At 44.7% G+C, this 20,622-nt stretch overlaps 1 protein-coding gene across 2 annotated transcripts in view; it reads left to right on the top strand.

Moving 5' to 3' along the window:
- fbxw10 (F-box and WD repeat domain containing 10) overlaps nucleotides 1-18,494 on the top strand; it is a 102,217-nt gene extending 83,723 nt beyond the window's left edge. For both annotated transcript variants that reach the window (XM_070858182.1, XM_070858181.1), the window contains 4 exons: nucleotides 5,609-5,767; nucleotides 10,646-10,926; nucleotides 11,149-11,325; nucleotides 17,582-18,494. In XM_070858182.1, coding sequence (XP_070714283.1) covers nucleotides 5,609-5,767; nucleotides 10,646-10,926; nucleotides 11,149-11,325; nucleotides 17,582-18,414 — 1,450 coding nt within the window. In that variant the 3' untranslated portion in view covers nucleotides 18,415-18,494. The remainder of the gene's footprint in view (nucleotides 1-5,608; nucleotides 5,768-10,645; nucleotides 10,927-11,148; nucleotides 11,326-17,581) is intronic.
- The last annotated feature ends 2,128 nt before the right edge of the window (nucleotides 18,495-20,622 follow it).

Below are 20,622 nucleotides of genomic sequence, written 5' to 3'. Positions count from 1 at the left end.
GCCCCTGTACTCAAATCCCCTCGCTATGAAGGCCAATATGCCATTTGCTTTCTTAACCGCCTGCTGTACCTACATGCCAACCTTCAATGACTGATGTACCATGACACCCAGGTCTCATTGCACCTCCCCTTTTCCTAATCTGTCACCATTCAGATAATAGTCTGTCTCTCTGTTTTTACCACCAAAGTGGATAACCTCACATTTATCCACATTATACTTCATCTGCCATGCATTTGCCCACTCACCTAACCTATCCAAGTCACTCTGCAGCCTCATAGCATCCTCCTCGCAGCTCACACTGCCACCCAACTTAGTGTCATCCGCAAATTTGGAGATACTACATTTAATCCCCTCGTCTAAATCATTAATGTACAATGTAAACAGCTGGGGCCCCAGCACAGAACCTTGCGGTACCCCACTAGTCACTGCCTGCCATTCTGAAAAGTACCCATTTACTCCTACTCTTTGCTTCCTGTCTGCCAACCAGTTCTCAATCCATGTCAGCACACTACCCCCAATCCCACGTGCTTTAACTTTGCACATTAATCTCTTGTGTGGGACCTTGTCGAAAGCCTTCTGAAAGTCCAAATATACCACATCAACTGGTTCTTCCTTGTCCACTCTACTGGATACATCCTCAAAAAATTCCAGAAGGTTTGTCAAGCATGATTTCCCTTTCACAAATCCATGCTGACTTGGACCTATCATGTCACCTCTTTCCAAATGCGCTGCTATGACATCCTTAATAATTAATTCCATCATTTTACCCACTACCGATGTCAGGCTGACCGGTCTATAATTCCCTGTTTTCTCTCTCCCTCCTTTTTTAAAAAGTGGGGTTACATTGGCTACCCTCCACTCGATAGGAACTGATCCAGAGTCTATGGAATGTTGGAAAATGACTGTCAATGCATCCGCTATTTCCAAGGCCACCTCCTTGAGTACTCTGGGATGCAGTCCATCAGGCCCTGGGGATTTATCGGCCTTCAATCCCATCAATTTCCCCAACACAATTTCCCGACTAATACGGATTTCCCTCAGTTCCTCCTTCTTACTAGACCCTCTGACCCCTTTTATATCTGGAAGGTTGGTTTAAATGCAGCAAATGGACATGGCGTCAACATTGTTAACGCGGCACACTGTTCCCCAGGCAGACAGGGGCAATCGGACATGCCCGAGCATGTAGTCGAACCCAAAGGGGGAATTCAACCGAGCCAATGGCTAGGTGAACGGCGATTCACGCCATCGCAAGGGACAATGCGGCCAGTAATAGGGCCATCAACACCTGTTAATGGTGTGCTTAAAAACAGTTAGACAGTCAGAGACGATCGACTGGTAATGGGCCTTTTGTTTCCAACAACGGCTCATGTTGGAGATGTGGAGCCAAACACACAGCCAGAGCTTACAGGTATCAGCAATACACCTGCAGAAATTGCAATGTCAGCGGTCACTTGGCGCGTATGTGCAGGTAGCCTGCGACCAGGTTGATGTACGAGGAGGGCGGGGATGATGTAAGCCCTACGCGACTATCATGCTCACAGGTCCTGGACAAATTTGACCCACTATTTCAGCCCGGCATTGGCACTTTCATGGGGACCAAGGTAGTGATTCACATAAACCCAGACGCCAGGCCAGTACACCACAAGGCCAGAGCGGTGCTGTACGTGATGCGGGAAAAGATAGAATGCGAATTGGACCACCTGCTGAGTGACAGCATCATCTTGCCAGTCAAATTCAGTGACTGAGCAAGCCCGATTGTGCCGGTGCTCAAGGCGGATGGATCGGTCAGAATATGTGGTGATTACAAGGCCACCATCAATCGGGTGTCACTCCAAGACCAGTACCAGCTACCGAGAGTAGAGGACCTCTTCGCGACGTTATCCGGTGGCAAACCTTTTTCAAAATTGGACCTAACCTCAGCTTACATGGCCTAGGAGCTGGCAAGTGAGTCGAAGAAACTGACCACCATCACAACACACAAGGGGTTGTTTGAGTTCAACAGATGTCCGTTTGGGATTCGCTCGGCCGCCGCGATCTTTCAACGCAATATGGAAAGCCTCCTCAAGTCGATTCCAAGGACAGTGGTTTTTCAAGACGCATCCTCATCATGGATGTGATACTGAAGAACACCTCCGCAACTTGGAGGAGGTGCTACGCAGACTGGACCGGGTAGTTCTGCGACTGAAAAAGGTGAAGTGCGTCTTCCTAGCTCCAGAGGTAGAATTCCTGGGGATGAGGGTAGCAGCAGACAGGATTAGACCTAATGCGTCCAAAACAGAAGCAATCCAGAGAGCACCCAGACCCCATAACACGACGGAGCTGCATTCGTTCCTCGGGCTCCTGAACTATTTTGCTAACTTTCTTCCCAAATTGAGCACAATGTTAGAGCTGCTACACGTGCTCCTACACAAAGGTCGCGAATGGCTCTGGGGGGACAGCCAGGAAAGGGCTTTTGATAGAGCACGAAATTTGTTATGCTGCAACAATCTGTTAACGCTATATGACCCATGTAAGAAACTTATTTTAACGTCTGACGCGTCGTCCTATGGGGTCGGGTGTGTGTTGCAGCATGTCAATGCCAAGGGCCAGTTACAGCCGGTAGCTTATGTCTCCAGAAGTCTGTCCCAGACAGAATGGGGCTATGGGATGGTAGAAAAGGAAGCACTTGCATGTGTATATGCTGTAAAAAAAAATGCACCAGTACCTGTTCGGCAGGAAATTTGAGCTGGAGACAGATCACAAACCCCTAACGTCCCTCTTGGCCGACAACAAGGCCATAAATACAAATGCATCAGCCCGCATACAGAGGTGGGCACTCACGTTAGCCGCCTATGACTATACAATTCGGCACAGACCGGGCACTGCGCCGATGCACTCAGCAGGCTCCCACTAGCCACCAGCGAGGGGGCAACTGAGCATGCTGCTGAGATGGTCATGGCTGTGGAAGCTTTCGAAAGTGAACGCTCACCTGTGACAGCCTATCAGATCAAAGTCTGGCTAAATAGAGACCCGCTACTGTCAAGAAATGTGTCCTGAATGGGGACTGGGCAGCCACGTACGGGGCATACCCTGAGGAATTCAAACCATTTCACAGGCGCAAGGATGAACTCTCGATTCAGGCCGATTGCCTTCTATGGGGAAACCGAGTAGTCATGCCCCAGATGGGCAGAGATGTTCATCAGAGAACTCCACAATGAGCACCTAGGCACTGTCATGATGAAGGCAATTGCCAGGTCACACGTTTGGTGGCCAGGGGTAGATGCAGACCTGGAACTTTTGTGTTCGCAGGTGGAACACGTGCACCCAGCTGGGCAATGCGCCCAGGGAAGCCCCCATTAGCCCCTGGTCCTGGCCCGCCAAACCATGGTCACACATCCATATGGACTACACAGGTCTTTTCATGGGAAAATTGTTTTGGTTGTAGTAGACGCCTACTCCAAATGGATCGAGTGTGACATTCTCAATTCAAGCATATCCTCTGCCACGGTAGAAAGTCTATGTGCAATGTTTGCCGCCCATGGTCTACCTGATGTCTTGGTCAGTGACAATGGCCCGTGCTTTACAAGCATTCAATTCCAGGACTTCTTGGCAGGAAATGGTATCAACCATGTCAAAATGGCACCGTTCAAGCCGGTCTCAAACGGCCAGGCGGAACGAGCAGTGCAGATAATCAAACAGGGGATGCTCAGAATCCAAGGGGGTTCCCTACAAAGCCGCTTATCACGCCTCCTGTTGGCCAATAGATCCCGACCACATTCGCTCACAGGGGTCCCACCCGCAAAGCTGCTAATGAAAAGGACGCTCAAAACCAGGTTATCCCTTATACACCGCACCGTGAAAGAAATTGTTGAGAGCAGGCGCCAATCACAATGTGACTATCACAATGGGAATGCAAGGGCGCGATGTATTGATTACAATGACCCTGTCTTTGTTCTCAACTACGCTGCAGGGTCTAAATGGCTTGCAGGCACTGTGATTGCCAAAGAGGGGAATAGGATTCTGGTAGTTAAACTTACCAGTAGACAAATCTGCCGCAAACACATGGATCAAACAAAAAGGAGGTTCAGCAACCCCATAGAAGAAGCAGAGGAAGAACACGATGTAGACTTCACTCCTCCACAGGTGACCGAACACCGGAACCAAGTGGAGGAGAGCCCAGTCACTGTGGGCAGTCCGGACAGGCCTGAGGCACCACAAACAGCAGACACTCAGGCCAGCGCCCAACAACCGGAGCCCCAACTCAGGCGCTCTACAAGGCAGCGTAAACCACCAGAGAGACTTAACCTGTGATCCCAATAAGACTTTGGGGGGGAGGTGATGTCACGTATGCAACTGTCATTGAACCCATGTATAAACTGACCCAAGTTATACACTGTGAGAACATTGACCACTAGGTGGTGAACTTGTGGGAGACACTCCTAACCTGGTCTTTCCCATATAAAAGGGGAAGCTCCACCCACCTTCATCACTTCAGTGCTAGGAATTAAAGATTACTGGTCACAGAGTGACCTTCTCTCAAGTATGGGCCTCATGTGCATTTGTACTGTATAGTAAGGACATTCCTGTAACAGAGTCTTGTTCTATTCTTCCCAGCTCTGCATCAGTGTCTCCCTCACCCATGTAAATTGATTCAAATAAATACTGCAGAGAAATAAAGTTGATTGAGCTAACTCAACGGCGAGGAAGGAAATAAAGCCTCAGAAGCTTCAGCATTTGCTTTTCATAATGGACATTTATCCTAGACTTGGTTTCACCTAAAGTTGGTTTCATTGACTAATAGACCAATCCAGTGCTAGAAAAGGAGAAAAATGACAATTGAAGGAATTCTAATTTTTTAAAACATATAGATTCTTGCTATACTGACAGCCTTCCCTTTTAAGAACTGAAGGCATTGTGGTACTTTAGTACCGATATTTATGGGATTGCATGCTCGGAGTGGGTGGGGAGAATATGCAGTTATTAACTGCAGGGCATTTACATTTTTTCACCGGGTCTCCTTCCCGACCGCATCAGGCTGGTTGACTGTAGGTGGGAAAGCCTGCAGTTGAAGGACGCAGTGGAGGAACAGGTAGGGAGGCAGGGAGAGATTATGGTCGAGGGGTTTAGTGAGGGGTAGGGGAGAGAAGCGATCGCGGGGGGAGGGAGACGATGATCGGAGGCGGGGGGAGATTTTATCGAGTAACTTGTTGGACTGGGGGAAACACACCTGCTCCTACTGGCTCGCAAGCAGTGCTGTAAATGCACTTACCTGATGGATCCAGCCCTTCTCGCCTCCTTTTACCACCTCTTTCCCAAAGCCCAGCCAACACTGGTTAAAAATGGAAACCCTTAAAATAAAGGAAAGTAGCCTCCTTAAAAGGTTTCAACGACCAACCCGCCTCCTGCGAGCGGATTGGTCGTCTGGCGCTCGTCCCACCGCTGCAAAAACGAGCTGGGCAGGTTAGGTTCCTGTTTCAGATTTTTTACATTTTAACCTCCCATGTGACCCAAACCCACACGTTTTTGGGGGTTAAAATTACCCCTTTATTTTAATATATTCTATAGATCAACACTATAAAATGTCCATTGGAGATGTTGGAATCCTATTTCTAGCCATGTTGTCCTCTAGGGAGGTGCTGTGTCTACATCTTTGTTATCTCCGGGTGATCAGTGGATGCAACGATGGAAAGATCAGAATTTTCGACTTATGCAGCAGTAACTGTCTAAGAGTGATGAGAGGAAACAGCCGCAGTGACCCCGTGCTTTCCTTACACCTTGCTGGAAGGAGGTCTGTATCGATTAAATTCTTAGAAACAAAATTGTTACTTTGGAGGTTGTTAGCTTTCCTCCTTTTGCTATTTGTCGTGGCTCTCAAATAATTAGAAATTGCTGCCTTAGAGCACCTTGGATCAAAAAAGGTGGGGCGACACCCTGCTACTGCCAAAACCAAAGTTAAGCTTCTTCACATCTACTAAATGAGCATAGAATGTTTTGCCGTTTTATTCAAAAGCTACGATGGCAGGGAGAAGGACATTTAACAACTGTTTTCTAACTTCTGTAAACCTCTCATACTATTTTCCATCATCCTAGAAAAAAAAAGATTGTCAAACTTTAGTTTTTTGATCTTAATATCCTGCCTTCACTAATGAGGATGTAACTAGTAGAGTGGATAAGGGAGAACCAGTAGATGTGGTGTATTTGGACTTTCAAAAGGCTTTTGACAAGGTCCAACACGAGATTAGTGTGCAAAATTAAGGCACATGGTATTTGGGGGTAATATATTGAGGTGGATAGAGAACTGGTTGGCAGACAGGAAGCAAAGAGTGGGAATAAACGGGTCCTTTTCAGAATGGCAGGCAGTGACTAGTGGGGTGCCGCAGGGTTCAGTGCTAGGACCCCAGCTATTTATAATATATATTAATGATTTAGATTAAGGAATTGAAGGTAATATCTCCAAGTTTGCAGATGACACTAAGCTGGGTGGCATTGCGAGCTGCAAGGAGGATGCTAAGAGGCTGCAGGGTGACTTGGACAGGTTAGGTGAATGGGCAAATGCATGGCAGATGCAGCATAATGTGGATAAATGTGAGGTTATCCACTTTGGTGGCAAAAACAGGAAGGCAGATTTATCTGAATGGTGACAGATTAGTAAAAGGGGAGGTGCAAAGAGACCTGGGTGTCATGGTACATCAGTCATTGAAGGTAGGCATGCAGGTACAGCAGGCAGTAAAAGCAAATGGCATGCTGGCCTTCATAGCGAGGGGATTTGAGTATAGGAGCAGGGAGGTCTTACTGCAGTTGTACAGGGCCTTGGTGAGACCACACCTTGAGAATTGTGTGCAGTTTTGGTCTCCTAATCTGAGGAAGGACATTCTTGCTATTGAGGGAGTGCAGCGAAGGTTCACCAGACTGATTCCCGGCAGGATTGACATATGAAGAAAGACTGGATCGACCAGGCTTATATTCACTGGAATTTAGAAGAATGAGAGGAGATCTCATGGAAAGATATAAACTTCTGATGGGACTGGACAGGTTAGATGCAGGTAGAATGTTCCCGACGTTGGGGGAAGTCCAGAACCAGGGGTCACAGTCTAAAGACAAGAGGTAAGCCATATAGGTCCGAGATGAGGAGAAATTTTATCACCCAGAGAGTTGTGAACCTGTGGAATTCTCTGCCGCAGAAAGTTGTTGAATCCAGTTCGTTGGACATATTCAAATGGGAGTTAGATGTGGCCCTTACGGCTAAAGAGATCAGGGGGTATGGAGAGAAGGCAGGGGTGGGGTACTGAGGTTGCATGATCAGCCATGATCATATTGAATGGCGGTGCAGACTCGAAAGGCCGAATGGCCTACTCCTGCACTTATTTTCTATGTTTCTATGGTGTTAATCTTTGCACTGCAATTCCTTTGTAATTTTTTAATTGACTTTTATCTCCCCGCATTGCCAGGACAATTTTTTGGCATCAACTTTCTGAACAATTGAAGTGTCCCAGCATGCATTCAGTATAGCATCACAGTAAACAGTATTATCCTTTAACTAAAAACAATGATCGATTTTGGAGTAAAACTAAAGTGGTGTATACTTCCATATATGACACCCACATACTAAACAATTCCTCCTACTTTACAACCAAGGAACCTGAAAAAAGTCTGTGACCCACTTCCAAAACTCCTATCAGAGAGTGGTATCCCAACCCTCCCCCCAAGCTAACCTGCTTCCCTCCCCACAATCGGAAGCCCCCCGCGATTGGACCCACAATCTCACCCTGACCTTTTCCAATCCCCCAGCCTTTCAGATCTTTCCCTTGACCGCCACAATCTTAACCTCTCTCTCTCCCTCTTCTCTCCACTGTCTGGCTGCGGCCTACCACTGCAGACCTTCTTGCACAGAAGCCAACCAGCCTCTCAATCTGGCTGGCTGCCAGTTGGGAAAGGGAGAAAAAAAACACTTACATTAGATCCAGGTTTCCCTGCCGCTATATCCCCTTTCCATGCTCTCCCCATAAATATCTGGGCCAGAGCCTCAGAAAGAGCAGTGTCACTGGGAAGTCCAGGCATGAACTGGGCCATAAGCAGATTAATGTGCTCCCCAAAGTGAGATACAGTATCAGCCACCAAAGATGACTCCCCTACATTCAACCCCCAAATGGTGACTTACAGAAGGATATCAATTTACTGGTTAGGTGGGCAGAGCAGTGGCAAATGGAATTTAATTCAGAGAAGTGTGAGGCGATGCACTTTGGGGGGGGCTAATAAGGAAAGGGTATACACATTAAGCGGTAGGCCACTTAATAGTGTAGATGAACAAAGGGACCTTGGAGTGCTTGTCCACAGATCCCTGAAAGTAGCAGGCCAGGTGGATAATGTGGTTAAGAAAGCATATAGAATGCTTGCCTTTATTGGCCGAGGCATAGAATATAAGAGCGGGGAGGTTATGCTTAAATTGTATAATACTTTGGTGAGGCCACAGCTGGAGTACTGCGTGCAGTTATGGTCGGCGTATTATAGGAAGGACATGATTGCACTAGAGAGGGTGCAAAGGAGATTTACTATGATGATGCCTGGAATGGAGAATCTTAGTTATGGGGACAAATTTGTTCTCGTTGGAACAGAGGAGGTTGAGAGGAGACCTCATCGAGGTGTACAAAATATTGAGGAGCCTGGAGAGTGGATAGTAAGTGACTATTTCCATAGGTGGAGCAGTCTATTACGAGGGGGCATAGTTTTAAGGTGGTTGATGGAAGGTTTAGAGGGGATTTGAGGGGGGTCTTCTTTACGCAGAGGGTTGTGGGGATCTGGAACTCGCTGTCTGGAAGAATGGTGCATGCAGAAACCCTCTTTTAAGAGATGGTTGGATGGGCACTTAAAGTGCAGTAACCTGCAGGGTTACGGACCTAGAGCTGGTAATTGGGATTGGACTGAATGACCTTTTGTTGAACGGCGCAGTATTAATGGTGAGTACTTCAGGGAATAGAATACGGCCAGGGTGATCTCCTGGACTAGTTTCGATCTCCTGGATGGGTCGGAGAGGAATTTTCCTAGATTTTTTTCTCCTTAAATTGGCCTGGGTTTTTATCTGGTTTTTGCCTCTCCCAGGAGATCACATGGCTCCGGTTAAGGTGGAGTGTAGAATGTTTCAGTATAAGGGGTGTCGCAGTTGTGAGAGGCGGACTGGTTGGGCTGGGTGCTCTTTGCCTTTCTGTCATTTTTCACAGGTTTATATGTAACCTTTAGGGCTGCTGACCAAGGGCCGTGCGGCTCTTTGTCGGCCGGGGCGGACACGATGGGCCGAAATGACCTCCTTCTGCGCTGTAAATTTCTATGTTTCTATGCAAGTATGTACAGTATATTAATACAAAAGCAAAATACTGCGGATGCTGGAATCTGAAATAAAAACAGAAATTGCTGGAAATTTCAGTGGGTCATGCAGCATCTGTGGAGAGAAAAACAGAGTTAATGTTTCAGGTTAATGAGCTTACGTCAGAATGAATATATACAGTATATAACTATTTTAATAAAGGCACATAATAGCTGTGATTAATGACCCACGACATCGCTTCAGCGGTTCACCGTTGCAACCATCTTGTCCAGGTGTGAAGCCTTTAATGATGTATCTCATCCAGTGCTAGCACTTGGATATTTGATGCTCTATAAGAAATGTGTGTGAAGAATTGACCTGGCTATGTTTAAAATGTGGTATGTGAGTCTTTAGAGTTCAAGTGCTGAAGACCTTGTTTTTTTGGTTGTTTTTCTGTCAATCATTGCTTTTGACTGTGGCTTCCATCTTTAAAATAGACCCAAGATGCAGAACAATATGGCTAAGCAAGATGTTTTAAAAGTTATGTTATTAACAAAAACAGGTGCAGAAAGGGTTATGCTCGGCCCCAGCAAAGCTCAAATAATTAACTTAGGAGAGAAAGGGTGAGTGAGAGAGAGAGAGCAATGATAGAGTAAGGAAGGGAAGACAGGGTACGCAGAAACAAAATATCTCATTTAAAATAGTTTGTGTTTATAATTTGTAATAGGATTATTATTGTAATAAAGTTACAGTGAATATGAGTGGCTTTATTATTGTATTATTAAATGTTTGTTTCTGCATCACAGTGTGCGAGTTTAAAAACTTTAAGATAAATGGCTGACCCAGATACAATGGGATTCCACTGGACCCATTGGCAGCCATTTTTTGGCCAATCTCTCCCCTCCATGAGTTTTTTTGCTGGAGTACAGTTCCTCGTGATGTGATACATCAGTGGGCATATTAACGTACAAAAATAATTATTCATATGTGAGTCTTGACAGTGAGCGTTGCCAAGCTATTCTACTGCAGCAGGCATCACAGTCAAGCTGGACACATACACATTTCCAGCAAGGGGTCACCGGATAATGATCAGGAGAAGGAATGCTGGTGAACTTCCCCCTTCCTGACCAAGAGCTTTATAGCTATTTATAGGTTCTTCCTACTTAACCCAGTTGGAGTCAGATAACTCGGCACAGACTGGGTATCAAATTAAGAATCTTCCTGATCTGTTTAGCTCAGCTGTTCACAGAGTTGTCAGCAATCTACGAGTTAACCATGGATATTTTCCTACCCAACCAAAATGTGGAGGTTGACCTCTTGTAGAAAGTCTCTGGGGCTGACCGCATATTCCTCTGTTGTGCTATTTAGGATCGTCATAAACACTGTATCCAATGTGGTGCTACTTTTCTTTGAGAAGATTAAATGGGATTACACAGCATCATCAGCAATCAATGAAAGTTCAATATCAAAAGACAAATTTAAAATGGCACCACTGAGAAAACAACCGTACAGTTACGTTCGTGCTCAGCGCATGAGAAGAATTGGCTCAACCAATGAAAAGATCTACCATAGAGAGGAGCCTGTTGCAGAACAGGGTCTGTCCCACCATGCACCTTTCATGTCAGCCAGATGCATGCAGGCAGCGCAAAGTAAGTATTTTCAAAAAATTCTAAGATAGTTGTTTAATACTAAATGAAGCATTTGTTTCTGTTGCCATATCTAGAACTGTGGGACTAGATTTATATTATTCCCACGGAGAGCTTAATGCAGTTAAGCAAAGATCAATACAAAACCAGTCAAAATATTAAATTACATTATTTTGCAGTTAGTTCCTTGTAGATACTATTTTTCTTTTTGTTATTCTTTGGAAGGGATTCAATCAGATTCCATGAAAATTCTCAACTTGAGGGAATTTCAAAATGCATCGCTCAGTGACCTGCAGTCAGAATTACCTTCAAAGCCATCCTCAACAGGTTGGGTCTCCAGAAGCCCAAAAATGTTCAGACACGAGAGTTTAAGACAAGAAGCACAGACCAGATTCGGTTATGGTGAGATATCACGTAGAAGAGGTTTCATTTCTTTTGATACCTTTCTACTTGCATTGCAAATTGATACATTAAATATTGTTAATTTTGATTTACATTCAAATAACTTTTAACAGGACATATAAAAAAAATGTTGGGTACTTTGTGACAATGTTCTCCCTCCCCTTCCCTCCTCTTGAATCCGTGGCCACCACTTATTCTCCAATTCCTCCCCATTTGGACATTTTTCACGTGTGAGCCTTGATTATTTTTAAAGAAGGTGGAAAGTTTTTTATTTTGTTATTGTTGAGCTGAACAGAAATTTATGCACTATTTCAAGTCACTGTAAAATGCTGAACATAATACTTGTTGCCTTGTTGGCAACACAGTACTTATGGATACATACATTGAGAGCCCTATACACTTCTTCACACTGAGGCTCAAATCACAAACGGAGAGGGAGAGTGAGGGCCTTGTTGGGCTGGTGTTCAGATATTATGAGGTTGGAGAAGCTGTGGGGAATTTGTCCCTTTCACAGTTGGTCTAATGGTCCTAAACATTTACCATTTTGATCAGCTCACCGACTATTTGTTCCGTGATTAGGACAGAGTGACCATCCTCTTCAGGGATGGGCAGCTTCAATGTAAAAGGCAGGCATTTCTTCAACAGGAAAGCAACTCCTCTGCCTTTAGATGAGATTAAAGCAGCGCAGGTTTGCCCACTGATGATAGTTTGGTTTTCTGAGGAGGCGGGGGTGGCAGGGCGGGGAGAAAGAGAGAGGTGGCTGACCTTCAGTGATACTATTTTGATCTCAGCCATATCGGTGGGAGTCCTTGAACTCATTGCCTGAAAGGGTTGTAGAGGCAGAAAGCCTCACCATATTTAAAAAAAAATACTTGGATGTGCACTTAAAGTGCCGTTACCTACAGGGCTACGGACCAAAAGCTGGAAAGCGGGATTAGACTGGATAGCTCTTGGTCGGCCGGCGCGGACACAATGGGCTGAAATGGCCTCCTTCTGTAAATTTCTGTGATTCTATGATTTGGAACAAATTTAGCTTATTGCGATTACAGTGGATGAATTTGGCCATGTGAAGTTGTCTACTTGTCTGGGGTGTAGGCTGATAGAGTGGCTCATCCATATATATCAGGAAGGGTACCCTTGATCAGGATCACTCAGGGTGGTGTTCAATTTCTGAACTGTTCCTGCCAGGTTCTCCTGTTCTGTGCAATCGGCTTTCTATTGGCCTGTTAGGCTGTTACTGAATTCGCAAGTATAAGTTTACACCTCTCAGGATTGTGTGTAATTGAGCAATTCTCCCTTCCCCCAGCAAAAGGCTTCAAGTTGAGGGATTAATCCCTTCCTCTTTTCCAGGTCATCATAGGCGGTCCCTCAAAACGAGGATGACTTGCTTCCATGCCAAAAAAAGGACAAGTTCACAGGTGTTTCAATGAAGGACCCGAACTACATCCTGAAGGGTGGAAGATGCCTGTGTGTGCATTTTTTTTAACATGGGGTGGCCGTTGCACACCAACCACCACACGGGCTTGACAGAGCTAGGTCTTGGTCCAGTGGCAAGGATTACCCAAGACAACTGGAGACCAGTTCTGCTGCACAGACTTAATAGTCTTCAGTCTAACACTTTTAGTATGAATAATGTTAGAAGCGTCACTGATGAAAATACATGTCCAATTTCAAAAGAGTAGCAACTCAAACATGGAATCAAATCATTTTACTTCAGAATGTAGATTTTCAAAAAAAACAGAAAGCAAGCAGCTGTTTGTGTGCTTATGAAAAGTTGCCTTAAGAGCTCTTCAAACAAGGAAAAGGCAAGTGCAAAGATTCAAAATAATAAAACAAAATTAATGAGCTGGAAAAGGTGTCAATCACATGCTGCAAAGAGTTAAACTGAACAGCATTCAACACTTGCCTGATGTTTCACTGGTTTAGGCGATTCGGGCTGCTTGTCGCATTTCACTTTTGGTTTTCTCTGTCGCACTTGGTCTTTGCTCTTTGCCTTGGAGGAAAGACTTGTGGCTTTGGGGGTGTGTAAGAAGGAAGGAGGTAGGGTATAGACTGCTATAGTCAGTAGCCTGGTTTTGGGGAGTAGCCTCAATATTGTTGAAGGCCTTGCACCTCCATTGTATTTCACGGAAGCAATCTGCAACATTAAAATACAACAGTCTTATTGGTCAGCTTTTTCTTGGTTTGGGAGCTTGTGCCAAGGTGATTTCTTTGGAATCGAAGTTATGGATATCCATTTCACAGGCGCAAGGATGAACTCTCGATTCAGGCCGATTGCCTACTGTGGGGAAACCACGTAGTCATGCCTCAGATGGGCAGAGAGGTGTTCATCAGAGAACTCCACAATGGGCACCCGGGCATTGTCACGATGAAGGCAATTGCCAGGTCACACGTTTGGTGGCCAGGGATAGACGCAGATCTGGAACTTTGTGTTCACAGGTGCAACACATGTGCCCAGCTGGGTCATGCGCCCAGGGAAGCCCCCCTTAGCCCCTGGCCATGGCCCGCCAAGCCTTGGTCACACATCCATGTGGACTACGCAGGTCCTTTCATGGGGAAAATGTTTTTGGTTGTAGTAGACGCCTACTCCAAATGGATCGAGTGTGACATTTTAAATTCAAGCACATCCTCTGCCACGGTAGAAAGTCTACGGGCAATGTTTGCCGCCCACGGTCTACCGGACATCTTGGTCAGCGACAATGGCCCGTGCTTCACAAGCACTGAATTCCAGGACTTCATGGCAGGCAATGGAATTAACCATGTTAGAACAGCACCGTTCAAGCCGGCCTCAAACGGCCAGGCAGAACGAGCAGTGCAGATAATCAAACAGGGGATGCTCAGATTCCAAGGGGGTTCCCTACAAACCCGCTTATCACGCCTCCTGTTGGCCTATAGATCCCGACCACACTCGCTCACAGGGGTTCCACCCGCAGAGCTACTAATGAAAAGGACGCTCAAAACCCGATTATCCCTTATACACCCCACCATGAAAGAAATTGTCGAGAGCAGGCGCCAGTCACAATATCACTACCATGACAGGAATGCGAGGGCGCGATGTATTGATGTAAATGATCCTGTTTTTGTCCTCAACTACGCTGCAGGGCCCAAATGGCTCGCAGGCACTGTGGTTGCCAAAGAGGGAAATAGGATTCTGGTAGTTAAACTTACCAATGGACAAATCTGCCGCAAACATGTGGATCAAACAAAAAGGAGGTTCAGCAACCCCATAAAAGAAGCAGAGGAAGAACACGATATAGAGTTCACTCCACCACAGGTGACCGAACACCGGAACCAAGGGAGGAGAGCCCAGTCACTGTGGGCAGTCCGGACAGGCCTGAGGCACTGCAAACAGCAGACACTCAGGCCAGCGCCCAACAACCGGAGCCCCAACTCAGGCGCTCTACAAGGGAGCGTAAACCACCAGAGAGACTCAACCTGTGATCCCAATAAGACTTTGGGGGGGGAGGTGATGTCATGTATTCAACCAGCATTGTAACCCATGTATAAACTGACCTAAGTTGTACACCGTGAGAACACTGACCACTAGGTGGGAGACACTCCAAACCTGGACCTTCAGGTATAAAAGGGGAAGCTCCACCCACCTTCATCACTTGAGTGCTAAGGAATAAAGGACAGGTCACAGACTGACCTTCTCTCAAGCATGGGCCTCGTGTGCATTTATACTGTGTAGTAAGGACCTATCACTGGGTGTTTGAGTGAGTAGGAGTGTCCTGTTCAGTGTTAGATCTGTTTTGTTTTTTTGAGGGCCAGGAAAGGTACAAGGATTTTCAGGATAAAGGGAATGGGTCTATTTTGACCTGAATTATAAGAGATACCAATTTTAAATATGATGACAGAACCCTCCATTGTAAGCAGTCTTTGTTGGCAAGAGAGGAACAGCCTGTATGAGGGGAAACAGTCGGGGAAGAGAGCTATTGGCGACTGTCGCAGAGCGGAAGAATTTTACCAGGTGCTGAATGGGGTCCATAGTAAGTGAGGGAGTCAATGGTCATTGGGGCTCAGTGCTGGAAGATGTCTGCTGGCACTTCAGATTTCACACTTTGACTGTGACTGTGTTCTTTTACAGCGAGCTGGCAGATCAGCCGTAGCATTGAACATGGATCCTGATAGCTAATTTTATTTCTGTTCAGAGATTACAAGTGGGACCGGGCGGTTCTATTTTCCAGGATCTCGGGCTGAGCCCAACATGTCTTTCGAGTCTTAGTGTCGCAGGGCAGGGTGCTGACCTTTTAGGGTAGAGATTCCCACTCTTTTGATCGTTGAGCCGTTTTATAAAAATCTTTTAGTGAATTGGGTGGGCTAGCTAATTGAGTACAGAGGAGAAAGGGACATTTTAAGTCAGCAGCCAGTCAGAGCTCCTTGTTCAGGCTGTTTTTCGCATCATCACCTCAGCAGAAATCTCATGTGAGCCTTGATGGTGAGCAGCATCATAACTCAGCCTGATCCTGTCTACATTAACTATCCATCCATGCACAGTTCCAGCAGTGGATCATTGGATAGTGAGCAGGAACTGAAGCACGACTGATTTCCCCCCCCCCCCTTCCTTAAATTGGGATGTGAAAGACAATTGTAGCACTCGTACTGCCACTCTGACTTACTCAGCATAGGCAAGGGAACAAACTATCCTTATGTTTGTGTAGCATAAATGGAACTTAGCCTTTTCACAACTTGACAGCAATGAACTGCCAATAAATACATAGCTACCAGTCCTACTGCGGTGAAAATAAAGCTGATGTTGCATCATTCAATGCTGTATAAAAATGGCATTAATATGCTCTCCATGTTGCTCTCTCCTTTCCTACCTTTCTCACTTTTTTCTGCTCTCTTCACAGCACACCTGGTTGTTGGATTTGTTGGTGCTAAAATGTTATTTTTCTTTTGTTCTGAAAATAAGAAAATACTGCAGAGGCAGTCCTGTCCCAACATCCACAGCACAAGTAAAAGTACTCCATTAATATTACGGGGCTAGATCCCTTTGATGAGGATGCTCAGATAACCCCAGCTGTATCTTAATCTATGATATTAAAACATTTATATCTGGATGCAATTTTTCAATTATATATTTTTATATTTATTTTTATAATGGAAACTGCCTCTGCAGATTTGTCAGCCATGGCTCAGTTGGTAGCTCTATTGCCTCTGAGTCAGAGGTTGTGGGTTCAAGTCCCACTCCAGAGACTTAAACACAAAATCTAGGCTGACACTCCAGTGCAGTGCTGAGGGAGTGCTGCGCTGTCGGAGGTGGCACCTTTTCAATGAGGCATTAAACCGAGGCTCTGTCAGCCCTCTCAGGTGAATGTAAAAGATCCCATGACACTATTTCGAAGAAGAGCCGGGGAGTTCTAGCCAGTATTTATCACTTAATCACCATCACTGAAACAGATTATCTGGTCCTTATCACATTGCTGTTTATGGGAGCTTGCTGTGTGCAAATTGGATTTGGATGACACGTTTTCTACATCACAACAGTGACTACACTTCACAAGTAGTCCATTGGTTGTAAAGCACTTTGGGACATTCCTTAGGTTGTGAATGGTGCTATATAAATCAAAGTCTTTCTTTTACTTACAACCTCCCTCACCCACCCCACGCCCCACCCCAGTGGAGCTGCAGCAGCATCAATGACACCCGGCTGTTAAAATAGACTGATGCTCCACCCAGTCGATCTGCCCTTTGCACCATCACTTGGGATTTCACATTCCCCCTAATATTTTATAATGTTAATATAAAAATAAGGGCTGAATGTATGGAGAGCATACCCTGCCCTCAAACCTAAAGATTACATTTGGTCTGGAATCTCCTTGTGCAACACTATGCGAGATCAATTAGTAACAGAAAAAGTGTCCAACTGCAGTTTTTCACTTCTGGAATTGCATTGTCTAGGACATTCCAAAATGCTACAAAGATGTGACCCAACTACAGCAAATATTTCCTGTCAAAAGGAGTTGCCATTTGTTGAGGGTCATGCATTTGGTATTTTACAAGGATAATGCAATGTTATCATCCCATAAATTGTTCAGCAGTACTTTGTTTCCTTAAAGTTAGGCCCAAGAAGCTGGACTATTAAGGTAGAGATGAGAATACAAGGATGAAACAGAGAATACAAAGGGTTTGGGCTACAGTTATTCCAAGTGTAACAGGATTGTACATGTTTTCAGTTGCTCTCATCATTTCTCCTTCATATAAAGTATTCTGATACAGTGCAATTTAATGTTTTTTTTTGGCCTTTGTATAGGTAAAAGGACTGAATCATTGTCACAAGCTTCTAGATTACTATCAGCAAGTGAGCAGAGTACATTAAAACACATTAAAAAGCATATGCTCTATAGACCCAGAACACCAGACCAGATTTACCTGACAGTCAATGCTATCCACAATACCTTCAGATTTGATGCAACAAATATAAACACTCTCTACAACAATTCACTTGCAGAAGATTGGGGTCGGCTCCTTTGTCCTCTTGAAGACACAAGGAAAAGACTCGCTGAGAGAGCAAAAAAGAAGCACAGAGGCAAAATCAGCATCATTGATGCTATTCAACCAACAGACGACTGTGTTGATGTCAAAAAACTCATCGCTCCTTTTCTGTTAAAAGAGAAAATAATTAATCAGAAATCTGTGTTTCACAGTATCAACACAAAGTGTTTTGCAACAAAACCAAAGATTAAACGATCGAAATCGACCCTGGGCTTCATAGACCCTGTCCAGTTTAACCGTCAAAAGAATAGGCCCCAAACTGCACTTGAAGATGTAGCTAAAACGATGACTCATATAACAACTGGTTCAAAAGAAAGCAAGCCAGACAAAAGCTTTATGATTACAAGTTCGGTGTCATCCTTAACAGGTGCGAAATTGAAGCCACAGCAAATATTAAACATGGACCCATATCGAAACAATACCAGCTTCAGTCTTAAGACAGTGAAACAACAAAAGGAGTATGCAGACAGGGTAGTGATGGAGCACAATCTTAACCAGCAGAGAAAGGAACAGGAAAAGGACAGAGCTAGCCGAAAGGCCTGGTTAAAGAAAGCCGAAGTAACTGAACTTGGGTCTTATTTGCATAAATGAGCTGACGAATTCTCATGTTTTAAAGCAGTTCATATATACAGTACATATTGAGTAATGGGTGTAATAAATATTTTGCGACTGTAAGGCTAATGTTATCCATTTGTTTGTGTGTGTCAACTTATGTATGTGTTAAGTTAGAATCTGAGTAAGATGCATAAGTCATCATAACAAAAAGTCAATGTTTGAGAGAGGACAACTTGTGTTGCAATGGAGAAAGTGCTATTGAAGGAATATACTAGAATACAGTTTCAAATAGGATTCACCAATAATGCAACCAAAGTTTGCAAGTTTCCCCATATGTTTAGTTTCTTATTTCATGCAAAATATTCCTTCTGATATACATCATGCATAGATGGAATGTAAATTAGTTATTGCAATCTAGGATGCATCATCTAAATGTTCTTATTCAAAATAGCCATCAAATAATAAACCAATCACTCCCCACTGCTCCAATTGACAGTGAAGCGATTGCAAAGCAACCGATAATTACAGTAGACTCGATGCTGATACCAACTGTAGATGCAATCTATAAGTGATGAACCATGAATAAAATACTTTTAAGCAAAACATATAACTAATCATGTGCAGGAGTTCAACTCATTTAGCTTTGCTACTGAGTCCGACGGATAAAAGACTTACATTTATATAGCGCCTTTCACGACCACTGATCATTTCAAAACGCTTTACAGCCAATTAAGTACCTTTTGGAGTGTAATCACTGTTGTAATATGGGAAACACGGCAGCCAATTGGCATACAGCACACTCCCACAAACAGCAATGACCAAATAATATGTTTTGTTATGTTGATTGAGGGATAAATATTAGCCAGGACACTGGGGATAACTCCCTTGCTCTTCTTCGAAATAGTGCCATGGAATCTTTTACGTCCACCTGAGAGAGCAGACGGGGCCTCAGTTTAACATCTCATTTGAAAGACGGCACCTCCGACAGTGTAGCACTCCCTCAGCTATGCACTGGAGTGTCAGCCTAGATTTATATGCTCAAGTCCCTGGAGTAGTTCTTGAACCCACAACCTTCTGACTCAGATGCAAGGATGCTACCCACTGAGCCACAGCTGACACTGGATATTAATGGTTATAAGGTAATGCATGTTGAAATATGAAATACACACAATGAATGAGTCCTATTTAGGAAAGGTAATTGAAGACCTGCCTGGAATTTAACTGCTGCAGACCGTTGGCTTTTTCCAAAGGCAAGAGTACACCAACCCAGCAACTATTCACTGAGACTCCAGAGAAGATGTATGGTACAGGGATTCTATTTTGCAGTTGGCCAGGAGACATGAAATGAGTTGCCCAACTCATTTCGAATGGACTAATTGGGTTGGGCACGCCGAACCTCACCAGAAGGAATCACGTGCTTCTCCTTATTAAAGGGAGGCATCACTGGAATTTCACAGAGGGGTGTCCCAACCAAACAGATTTTTAAACAAAACAAACTAACAGAAAATAACAATCAAATCCAAAAAGAGTAAACTCATGAAAAATTAAACAAAATATTCTGTGTGGTGCTCACCAGTCACAGCAGACATCCAGTGAGTCAGTGTACACTGCATATTGGTCCTCAAAAGTCACCTGGGCTCAAAGCAAATAGAGCAATTCTGCCTAGCAATCTTACACATCCTGGACCAATTAAAAATTATGAGGTAAGATTTATTGAGACTAAAATCTGTTAGTCCCAATCTACCACCGTAAATGCAGTGGCGTGGGAATCTTGATGTACCTGTGGACTAAGGGGTCAGCTGCTATATTTCTGAAGGCATCTATGCTAGTATGGGTACATATGGGGCACCTCTGGTGAGGCGGGGGGAGGGGGAGAAACAATGGCGCTGGCAAAGCCAATTGGGGAGAAAGATGATGCAACCTCAAAAGTATGCTAACATGTCAAATCGGCTTCTTTTATAAAAGGGTCAATTTGCTTGCAGCTGTCTGCAGTCTTCTGGGTGTTCTAGAGGTCATGGCTCAGTTTGGGTTCCGCCAGAACCACTCGTCTCCAGACCTCATTACAGCCTTGATCCAAACAATGACAAAAGAGCTGAATTCCAGAGGTGAGGTGAGAATGATTGCCCCTGACATCAAGGTGCCCTAGTAAAGCTTCAGTCAATGGGAATCGGGGAAAATCTGCAGTGGCTGGAGTCATACCTAGCACAAAGGAAGATGGTTATGATTGTTAGAGGCCAATTATTT

The sequence above is a fragment of the Pristiophorus japonicus genome, chromosome 16, assembly GCF_044704955.1.
Source record: "Pristiophorus japonicus isolate sPriJap1 chromosome 16, sPriJap1.hap1, whole genome shotgun sequence".
Taxonomy (NCBI): domain Eukaryota; kingdom Metazoa; phylum Chordata; class Chondrichthyes; family Pristiophoridae; genus Pristiophorus; species Pristiophorus japonicus.
Note: the sequence above shows the minus strand (reverse complement) of the source record. Positions and strands in the feature narration are given on the sequence as shown.